Genomic DNA, 11,074 nt, shown 5'->3' on the forward strand with positions numbered 1-11,074 from the left:
CCTGTCCTCTCCTCTCCGCCTCACATGAGCTAAAACTGCTGCCCCCGCTTCGCCTAAGCCAAACTTCTCAGGCCCACCGGAGCGGGAGGCTGTGCCTCGGCTCCGGGGGAAGGAGCTCGTGAGGCGCTGACGGCCGCAGCGAAAAGGCCACGCTGAAGTTTCAGCCTCCCTCCATGCAGAGGAGGTGTTGGAACTGAAGCCTGTCTTAAGCGGGAAGAGAAGTCAATACCATCAGGAATTACTCGCTAGGAAAGTTGTAGGGCAATTTTATGAATACCAACAAGTTACTGGCATTAGGCGGTATTTGCCTGGTGGTTTTAAAGGGCCTTGTGCTTGCCAAGCTCGTCATCGAGTGGGACAAGCTGCTCAAATTAGCTTCAGCCCTGGAAGAAGGGTGGCTGCAATGCCAGGTATTTAGCAGGGAGCTTCTAGGGAAGTTAACGAGGTTTGGTCCTGCCCATCAGAAGTTAGATGCCGCAGCTTTTTCTGTCCACAGCTTTCCACCCCCGAAAGGTGGAGGCAGCCACGGCATCCGTAGCGAGATGCGTGGATTTACATGAGAAAGCACGGGTGTCTTTCGTTTTCTGCAGTTTCCTGTGTTGCTGAATTTTCTGGGTTTAACATACTTTCTCATCTCCAGTAGCGTTGTGGCAGACCCGTAGCTGACTGACAGGCAAGCTGAGAGGAGAATTCTATGAGCTTGTGCTGCATCCTCTTTGTATTTCCTTACCATAAAAACATGTGAAATGGAGCTAGAGTAATAGGTTAAAATATTAATAGTTCAAAAATAAGATGCATTGGAAAGAAGTTGCATTTTTTTGCTCCTTTTCCTGGAGGACCATGCGGCCAGGAATTCAGAGAGAGGACTAAATATAAAGAAATCTCAACAACATACCCGTGCTAGTTAGCCTAAAGAGTTATAAGGCTGTTACAGCTGCAACTGATATTAAAAATCTTCCCCCAAAATTTTTGCCTCTTGAGATGTCACTGCAGGGCAGAGTAAAAGCTGTTCTAGGCTTTACCCCAACCTGCTTAGCAAGTGAGAAAACCGTCAGACAAACACAGCGTACATTAATGTGTGTAAACTGTGCCCTTAAATCCTGGTCTGAATAACGCTTATGTCTTGAGCTGTGTTGTGGAGAGGAGGAGGGATTTTGGCTGAGAGGTGGCGGCGAGTGAGAAGATGCTCCTGACCCTGCTTTATGGGTTTCTCCTGCCTAAAGTCTCCCAGTAGAAGCAGAGCGCTGGTAGCAGTGCCGTGGGCTGCCTTGTGAGCACCAATACTCCCTTCAGGGCTGTTGACAACCGAGACCAAGTTCCCTTCTGAGGATTATGACACCAGGCTGAGTCCATTAATTCGTTACAGCAGGGCAACTGTAGCTTACCAAGCGGCTATAAGGGATGAGTTGTGTTGAATCAAGGAGGATGTAGCTCTGTTTCTTCAGCCTTGGCTGAAGGAGGAAAAGAAGATAGTTACAAAGCAAACGCAAAAAGTGACCATTAATTGTGAGAGGTGACAGGGTGTTGCCCACAACAATGACCTCTGGGGTCTTCGTTGCATGAGAATTTTGAACTGTAGAAACAGAATATCCTGAGTTGGAAGGAACCCACAAGGATCTTCAAGTCCAAGTCCTGTTGGACTATCAAAAGGTTTGCTAAAATCAAAAAACCCCACATCCATTGCCTTCCCTTCGTCCACTAGACAGGTTGGTGTAAAAGGAAATTAAGTCAGTACAGCATGAAGAATCCACGAAGAACATTTCTGGGGAAATGAGAGATTCTGTAGTGTGAATTTCTTAAAAATCATTTAGATTTATTCTAAGCTGTCAACCCATCAATTCTCATGCTGTGATTTTTGGGAGAATGGCGTATCTTTCATGTGTAGCCATGAATCCTGCTTTAAAGCTCAAAAACTTAATTCAGGCACGAATCAAAATGGAGAGGAGCACTGGCTTGTATCTAAAATTGCTTCTTACCCTCCTTGAAATACCCACCCAGGGCTGGGAGTAAATGAGTGCTAATGATTCCTCTGCCTTTTTTTTGTTAGCCATCCTATGACCAACGGCCCCTTGTCTTTTGTAGTAGGAAGATTGATGCTTAGGAAACAGAAGTTGTTCTGGCAAACTGGACTTCTCCTGCCAGAAGCATCCCAGACCATCTACTGGCACGTGCTGGGGGTTGGACCTATTGATCTTGGGTTTCTCACTTGGAGGCGCTTTTGAGCTGATTTGCAGAGTATTCAAGCCCCCAGCTTCAGTCCTTAATTGTGGCTGCTCCTAAAAATCAGCCTCCCAAGTCTGTCCAAATTAGACACCCAGGGGCAGATGCTCCTAGAAAAGTTGCCTGAGTGAGGCCTTTCCCAGAGACGCCTTGCCCGTGAGTGGAAAATGGCCAGAACTGAAGCTGAGGAGCTCCTGACCGCCTTGCCGAGGCTGCGGGTGAGCTCACCCGCCTCGTTCCCTGCGCTTCCTAGCTCTGTGCTTCCATCCCCCTCGCGCTGTACAAGCCCTCAGGAGTCACCACCCCTCTCCGCACCCAGATCTAAGGAAGACAGTAGTCGAGATCGAGAGCCAGCATTAAACTGAGTTTTGGAGACTGCCTGGAGCACACTTTTGGTCTCTGCATGAAATGAGGCCCCAGCTGTCACCCCAGGAGCGCTCCTTGGAGAACAAGCCTGTACATATGTGCCTGACAGAGCAGCGAGGAACACGTCAATGATCATGAGGAGGTTGTTGCTTTGCTGTGGTTCGACGCAGACTACTCAGCTGTTCGAATAATTTCTAAATGCCTTAGTGAATGTTCATACAAGCCTGGGATAAGGTGAGAGGTCCAACTTTGAGGCTGAGATTCCCAAAGGACAACCCCCTAAAAATGACATCAAGATTTAAGTCATGTCTTACATGAGGGCTGATCGGAGCTTGTGGCACCCCAAAGTGGCAGCGTCTGCTTGGGGTCATTCTGGCTGGTGGGTGCTCTTGGTGTCACAACCTGGGCAGATGCACCAGCCCCGCTGCTGTCCAGGAGGAGGGTACGTTGGCTGATGAGTTATTTTGTGCTGTTGATCTGCTACCTTGAGACCAGCAGGTAAAACCTGATACCGCAAAGTGCTCCAGAATCCCTATGCACCCCTTTAATTAGAAGGAAAACAGCAGTAAATGGGGAAAAGAAACGTCTTTCCAAAGCCGGAGCACATGGATAATGTAACCGTGACACAGATACCCTCCCACGGGCTGCAGCTCCTACAAGAAAAGCAAGTAGCTGCAGCAGTCGTCGGTGCTGCTGAGCACAAGCACGTCCATACGAGAGGGAGATGTTTTAAGCGCTGACACAGATTTGGCTGATGAACGTGGTGCTGGCACGCTGTCTCCTTTGAAATAGCAAACACGCTGCTGCAAAACGTGCTTGCTTTGTGGTGCTGTGTCTGTCCCCGTGTGCTGTGAGAGTAGCTCCCAGGGAGTTCACCCCATGAAGTGGTGCGGTTCCTGCGCAAGGGCTGGAGGAGACGTTAAGTCCTGGAGGGCGAAGTTGAGTCCCCTGCCTCCTTTCAAGCAGCTGGCTCTTGTGATGGTTGTCCTACTCCTCCCCAGACCTATATGAAAAAAAAACAACCAACCAAGCAGGATGCAAGCTGCAGGGAATGTTTTCAGTCAGTGCTGTCCAAAAAACCAAGACTTTTTTTAAAGTTTATTCCAGTTAAAAAGGCAATCCTGCAATTCCAGGTGACCTGGCAGTGTCCGTGGGGCAGAGGTCTTTGGTGATGACAGCATAGACCCATTCAGAGCAAGGGGCTGGGCAATAGATTCCTAAATTAATCTGTTTGGGTTGTTTTCCCCAGATGTTCTTAAAGCCACAGAAATAATGAGATTATTCCTTGCAGTTCCAGGAGTATAGTCATTTTGTCCTGACCTGCAGCTCCCTGCCTGCCCTGACAGAAGGCTGCTTCCCTGCTCCCTTCTCTCTACAAGCCGAGGAAGGTGTAGCTTATCTTGGAAGGTGGTATTGCACTGCAGGGGTGGGGCTGGGTTTCGGCAGGGCAAGGAGGACACCCACGTAGGTGAGTGAATTTGAAATCGTGGCTCTGGCCACTGGAGCACTGGGCTGGTTTTATTTCCAGGAGTTATTCAGGGGAAAAAGAAACCAAAGGATAGGAGATGGCTGTAGCCTGCTGGGACTTGCTTAGAAACCCCGAGAAGCGCTGACGGACAGATCCTGCTCAGCCTGGGGACCATGAATCCCCAGCTCTGTCAATGCTGGCAGTGCCCGTGCAATGGCTGCCTGCTCCGGCACGGGTGGCTGGCAGCGCTGTGGGGCAGTGCCGTGGGGCTCCCTGCCTCTGCTGCCTTTTGGGGCATCTTCGCTGTGCTGACCTACTCCCCTCCCAGGACCGTAAGGGCCACTAAGATGATTAAGGGATTGGAGCAGCTGTCGTAGAAGAAGAGGCTGGGAGAGCTGGGACTGTTTAGCTTGGAAAAATGAAGGCTGAGGGGCAGTTCTGATCCAGTCTATTAATACCTGGTGGGGGGTAAAGAAGACAAGAGGCAGATGCTCTGAGGAGTGCCCAGTGAAAGACCAAGCACCAAGCTGCAACAGAAGTACACGGATTTGAGTTAAACTTCAGAAAAGCTTTTTCTGTGAGGATGGTCGAGCACTGGCACAGGCGGGCCAGAGAAGTTCTGGCATCTCCATACTCGGAGATACTCAAAACCCAACCAGATGTGGTGCCAAGCTCTGGCTGAGCCTGCTCTGAGCGGCGGCGAATGGATGAGCATTCCCAAATGTCCCTTCCCTCTTCAACTATTCTGTGTCTTTGATCCGTTGTGGCTCGGTGATGAAACCCGCACCCAAGAGGTGCCAAATCTCTATGGGAACAGGTTTGAACAACCAGTTGAGCTGGTTGGGCTCCGTCCCCGGATCTCTGGACCCCTGCTTGGGGTCGGGCCCTGTGGGGTGTTCCCACCACAGGTACAGAAGACAGTAGAAACCAGGGCTGTAGCCTCAGTGTGGCAACCTCATGCCACCTTGGGTGATGCTTCCCGTGCCCAGCAGCCAAAATTGGGCAACATCTCAGCAATTCTTGCAAAGCTCAGGGAAGGTGGAAACCCCTTCCGCTGCTGAGGGGGAGAAACCTGCTCTCCTTTCGGTGAAACCAAAAGCCACCACAGGAGGAGTGTTGATCCTTTCCAAGCACCTGAGAAAAACCCAGCTGAGCCCAGCTTTGTCCCTCGGTCCAGAACGTTCATAAAGACAACGCTGGAAATGGCATTTAAACCGCAAAAGGCACCCGGCAGCCCCACGTGCTGGCTCTGGCTGGAGATGTGGGGCAGGGCTGCACCTGGGCGATGCCAGAAATCACAATTACTCCCCATGAGACTCCCCACCTGCTATGCTGAATCCCCCCCGGCTTACCCTGCACCTGGGCAGCGGGGCCAAAGAAACACCTGCACAGCGACACTGTCACTCATTAAAGGTTTGTTTTTATTTCTGGTTTAAAATCAAAATTAGTCGTTCTCTGTAATTACATTATATATATAGATTTATAGAGACATTATAGAAAAGAATTTTTTGCTTTTGTTTTTCTGCAAAAATCTGTAAATAAAAAATAAAATAAAACCAAACACAAAAAAAAAAAGGTGGCAGCTTCTGTCCATCCGTCTGTACGTCCCTCTGTCACTCCTCCTGCCCCTGCCCTCCACGGCGCTTCCCAACAGACCAGGAAAGGCTCTGGGCTGGGGCCACATCTCACTACACTCCCTACAGCTGCAGTCAGGGAGGGACAGGAGCACGTGGAGCTGGAAAGAAGAAACGCCAGCAGAATATATTAATATCTCATATTTCATTTTATTTAAGTCCTGGGGACTCCAGGTGGCAAAAAGGGCAGCAGTCCCCACGGCCCAGGCAACTCCTGGAAAGAAACGGCATGGTTTCCAAAGTGCAGGTCCTTCCGGGACAGGGCACGGGCCCTCGAGCAAGAGGAAGGCAAGAGGAGGCAGAGAAATCCGGTACATCTCCCCGCCGCTCCGGTCCCAGCAGCTGTAGCCGACGAGTGGGGCAGGAAGGGTGGGCTCCCCACGTATATTAAATAGCGATCAGAGGGTGGGATGTGCAGCGAGCCGCCCCCCACCCTGCCCAGGGGTGCGTACGCGGCACCCCGTGGGGCCGGCGGCCGGGGGCAGGGGAAGCGGTGCTCCGTAAGGCAGTGTGCGGCCACGGCGAGCGGCCGGCGAGGGGTAATACTGCGGTGTGCTGCCGAGAGCGGGAGCTTGCCGGGTGCCGGCCGGCCCTAGTCCGTGCAAGCCCGGGCGGCCCAGCGGCACCTTTGCCCTCGAGGGATGGCGGGTGGGTTTGCGTGGCGTCTCAGAAAGCTGTACTGGCCATGCTGGCTGGGGCAAAGATCCTCGGGAGGCTGTCCAGGGTCTCCTCCAGCCGCCGGTGAGCTGATTTACCGTCTTCCCCTGCAAGCGCACACCGCGGTCAGTGAGCCGAAGCGCAGAAGCCCTGTCCCCTGCCCATCCCCAGCCACCTTCCCCGGCCTTTCTGGGGAAACGTGGCTAACACCCGGCAGAGCTGAGCTACGTGCTACGGCCACGGAGTGGAGACCTTTCTTGTCCTCCTTAGCACACCCCCGGGCAGGTCCCAGCCAGAACCCGGCTCAAAAAGCCCCCAAGAGCTCCCGATTCAGGTGTTGCAAACCCTGTTCTTCGGCTGCCTGCCACACCCATGCCCGCGCAGGGCAGGGATCACCCACGTTTGGGCTGCAGAAGTGCCGGCTTGGGGCAAAGGGGCCAGCGCTCAGGACTGGGCCAGCTCCAGCGTCTCAAACAGCTGCGCACATCTGCATGCACTGGCAGGGGGATCCCGAGGGCTGCCCCGGGAGCCCCGGGCACACACGGGGATGTGCACATCCATGCTACGGAAGCTGGCTCAGAGATCCTCGCCTGGCACCCCCGCACGCAAATCTGCCCGCGGCGGCCATCCCCAGCAAGAGGTGGTGACACGGACAGTCTGCTGGGACATGGGACACAAGGCGTCTACGTGTGCCAGGGCGCCACGGGGATGGGCTCTATGAACAACCAAGACACACAGACTCCAAAACGTGACGTGGCTGACAGGCTCTAAGACGGAGACATTCGTGAGCAAAGCGGCAGGAACGGGGACGGGGGGACGAGGACGGCTCACGTGTCCCGACCTGTGCAGCAGCTGCCGCGATCTGGAGGCCTAGAAACCCTCTCAGATGGTTCTCTCAGTGCCATCTAGCAAATAATAAATAACAACCAGGCTCAGTGCTCCGTGGCCACGGGATGCCTGGCCCTTGCTGCCCGCTGCCTTGCTCTTGCCCAGCAGAGCTCGGGGCACGATGAGCCCGAGCGCGCGGGGTAGGCAGGGACCACCCGGGACCCCCCATCTCCCGCTTGGGATGCCATGGGTGGGGAGGGAGCAGAGGGGAGCAGCGGGACACTCACCGCACAGCATCAGGCTCTGCTTGGCCGCCTCCCGCACGGGCTCCTTGTCGGTTTGGCACAGGTAAACCAGCTGCTCGATGCTCTCCTTGGCCTGCAAGGGAAGGGACGAGGGGCCGCATGTGGCTGGCGGGGCTGGCAGCAGGGACGCGGCCCGGAGGGGAAGGCAGCACAGGGCGCTGCAGCCCTATGGTGCAGGAAAGTCCCTCGTCCCGTCCCTTCCCTCCCCATCTCCCTGCCTGCTTCTCCGGCACATTTGGGGCACCCCCAGCTCCTCTCTCCCGGGAGCGGGAGGCTGCGCAGGTGTGTCCGGAGTCGCTGGCCACACGCGACTCCTCTTTCTCCGAAAGATGCAGCTCTGCTGCCGGCTCCCCGCATTCCTCTCACCTTCAGGCAGCCCAGCGCCGCACACCCCGCCACGCGCGTCTGCACCTCCTCGTCCTCCAGCTGCTCCAGGTAACACACGAGGGCCTGGGGGAGATTGCGGGGGGCGGGTCAGTGCTCCAAAGGCTGTGGCACTAGCCCCCCTCGTCCACGGCTTGCCCAGCACGTACCCGTTGGCGGAAGCGGGGGTTCTCTGCCAGGCTGCGAAGCTGGGCCGACACGGCGCTCACCACCTTGCTGTTGCCCTCCACGAGGAGCAGGCTCAGCGCCTTCAGGCCCTCCTTCTTCAGGCGGCCCTCGGGCACGCGTTTCAGGGCACGCAAGACCACGTCCTGGTCATCTGAGTTGAGGTTCTGCGCCAGCAGCTCTGCGGGGAACCGCCGGCTGAGCCGAGGTGCGGGGAGCCTGGCAGCGCTGCCCGCGCAGCCATGCCCGGGCACCCTGCACCCGTGCTGGGCAGAGATGGCCCCACGCAGGCTGCCAACGCATGGGGCTGCCGGGGTGCCCAAGCCAAGATGCTGGGGACCTACAGCAGGGACCCAGGGTGCTCAGGAAGGCAGCGTGGGAGTGGGCTGCGCTAGGATCAGACCTACTTGCCCACCCCCAGGACGGCGGAGCCTCTGGGTGATGCCCCAGGGCGGTCACGGCGGTGCTGCAGGGTGATCCCCTATGGCGATGCTCTGGCACCCCATGCCAGGGTCTAGGGATGGCGGGAAGGCACCCACCTTCCTCTGCCAGCTCCATCATGTAGGCGTCGAGCACCAGGGCACCGAGTGACTCAAAGTGGCTCCAGTACTGGAAGATTGTGACCTGCTCGCCCTGGGCGCTGCCGGGCCGCCGGGGCAGCCGCCGATTCAGCACGTCCTCCACCAGCTTCACACACACTGCGGGAACAGGGCTGGGGTCAGGGCGCGCAGCAGCCGTGGGCACCCCTCTGCGGGGCTCCTGGCACCCTACTCATGGTCACCAAGTGGGGCTGGCAACTCTCTCGCCCAACACCCCTGGGCACCCGCTCACCGGCATCGGCCAGACCAGGGTGCCGCTCGCTGATGGGTGCCGCATACTGGGCGCCAAGCACCTGCAGGAACCGCTCCACGGGGCAGGTGTAGATGTTGGGTACCTCCACGCAGTGCTCCCAAAGGGGCAGCACGCCCTCCTTCCGTGTCGAGAACTGCACCACTGCGGGGACAGGCGCTGTCAAGCCTCCCCGGGCCACGGCAGCGGGCACAGCTCCTCACCACCCCGCCATGCGGCGAGGCGGGGGGGGTCTCGGGTGGTCCCCTCGGCCGCACGTCCTTACCTTCAGCGGCGGAGCCGGCTGCTCCCGCTCGCTCCTCCGTCAGCTGGCACACGATCTCCAGCACCTGTGCCTCCCGCAGCAGCCTGTCCAGGGCGTACATCTCCCGGCACCGCAGCGGACCGAAGGTGCCCAGCTTCTGCAAGGCACGGCCCAACCGGGGACCTCAGGGACAGAGCTCGGCGCCCGCACCGCAGCCTCCGTCCTGCGGCAAGGCACCCCTCGAGGTGGGACCCACAGCGCACCCCAGGGCTTCCCAGCCCAGGACGTCTCCTGCCACCGTGCCCTGGCCCCTCTCCTCACCAAGAGCAAGCGGTTGCAGGTGCTGAGGTGAAGCACCAGGGCCTTATCCAGGAACTCGTTGCCGGTGCTCAGGGGGTCGGTGCTGGCCTCGGAGACGCTGCACATGCCGGTGTCGTCTGCCCCCGTTTCACTGGCGCTGGGGGCCCTGCTGCCGCGCCGGGCTCTGCCAGCCCTCCTGCGAGCCAGGGAGAGACCGAGGCAGCCGGTCAGCACAGGAAACCTGCACCCGGCCCTTCCCCACCCACAGGGGCAACCTGGGCAGTTTCTGTAGGAGCTACAGCATCACGGCATCGGGGCTGGGTGAAGGAGCAGGTCCCAGGGGCACAGGGCGTGGGGGCTGCCTCCCAGCCCAGCCCCCATGGAGAGATGCGGGGAGCATTGTGCCACCAGAAGGGCCAGATCCTGATGCTTCTCAACCTGGACCTGCCCTGAGCTGGGATGGGCCGGTGTAAATGTGCTTGGGCACCCTGGCAGAGCCGGGCATCCCAACTGCCCCAGTGTCACGTCCTGCCCTGCGCCCCATCCCGTGAGCCCCGCTGTGCACCTCTCGTCTTGGAGAGGCTCCTCCTCAGAGCCCTCTGAGTCCTCCATGTCGGAGGTGTTGAGGAAGCTGAAGCTCTCCAGCGCGTGCTCCACCGTCAGGCTGATGCTGGAGGCCCGGCTGAGGAAGATGCCCTGCTTCTGCTGCAGAGGAAGGCAGAGCGGGGTCAGATCCTGGCTCGCCAGCCAAGACAGCCCTGCCTCCTGCATCCCTGGGCACTGCCATCAGGGATGGCCCCGTCCCAGTCATCCCCAGGCACTGCCATCAGGGACGGCCCCATCACCGTTGTCCCCAGGCACTGCCGTCAGGGATGACCCTGCCATCCTCATCCACAGGCACTGCCAGTGGTCACATCCCCATCGTCCCCAGGCACTGCCGTCAGGGACGGCCCCGTCCCCATCGTCCCCCTCGCCCCCGGGCGCTGCGGGGAGCCCCTCACCAGTAGCATCTCCTCCAGGCGCTTGAGCTCCCGTTCGAGGGGCTGCAGCTCTGGGAACTGCCCCCGATAGTCATCCAGGGCCGAGCCCAGGAGGCTGATGGCCTCCTCCAGACCTGAATCCACCACCTTGCCCCGCGGCACCTCGGGGAGGCTGGCGGGCAGCGGCGGGGTGGGGACGGACCTCTCCTCCACGGAGGCTTGTGCCAGCACCCCGGGGATGCCGGGGACACAGCCGCCCCGTGCTGGCGCCTGGCTCTGCGCCGGCTCGGCCCCGCCGGCCTCTGCCTCACAGGTGGTGGCCCACGCCACGGCGGCGCGGGGCTTGGCCTCGGCACCCCTGTCCTGCCCTGCCCCGGCAGCTGCCACCGAGGTGGCGGGAAGAGGGTCCTCATCCCGCTCGCCCGTCCCCGTGTCCTCTGGGCTGGGCGTGGGCTCCCAGGGGCTCTCTGCAGTCTTGGCCTCCATCGTGGCATCCACGCTGGCCTCACTGATGTGGCTCAGAGTCCGGGAGTAGGGCACGTGCCCGTTGGCCACCGCATCCTTACGGCTGCCCGGCTCCTCCGGCTGGCTCCCACCCGTGGGGACGCTGATGCCGGCGGCACCGAGCCCGGCACCGGCCTCCTCCGGCTGCTGGGAGAAGGAGATCTCGATGG

General features: G+C 58.5%; 1 protein-coding gene across 1 annotated transcript in view; it reads right to left on the reverse strand.

The window, feature by feature from the left end:
• Positions 1-5,140: 5,140 nt before the first annotated feature.
• RIPOR1 (RHO family interacting cell polarization regulator 1) overlaps positions 5,141-11,074 on the reverse strand; it is a gene marked incomplete at its 5' end in the record, with an annotated part of 7,168 nt that continues 1,234 nt past the window's right edge. The window contains 10 exons of the mRNA XM_082005620.1: positions 5,141-6,452; positions 7,461-7,551; positions 7,845-7,928; positions 8,012-8,208; positions 8,567-8,725; positions 8,859-9,020; positions 9,142-9,277; positions 9,442-9,616; positions 9,986-10,125; positions 10,422-11,066. Coding sequence (XP_081861746.1) covers positions 6,355-6,452; positions 7,461-7,551; positions 7,845-7,928; positions 8,012-8,208; positions 8,567-8,725; positions 8,859-9,020; positions 9,142-9,277; positions 9,442-9,616; positions 9,986-10,125; positions 10,422-11,066 — 1,887 coding nt within the window. The 3' untranslated portion in view covers positions 5,141-6,354. The remainder of the gene's footprint in view (positions 6,453-7,460; positions 7,552-7,844; positions 7,929-8,011; positions 8,209-8,566; positions 8,726-8,858; positions 9,021-9,141; positions 9,278-9,441; positions 9,617-9,985; positions 10,126-10,421; positions 11,067-11,074) is intronic.

Source organism: Phaethon aethereus (assembly GCF_964289735.1).
Source record: "Phaethon aethereus genome assembly, chromosome: 13".
Taxonomy (NCBI): Eukaryota; Metazoa; Chordata; class Aves; order Phaethontiformes; family Phaethontidae; genus Phaethon; species Phaethon aethereus.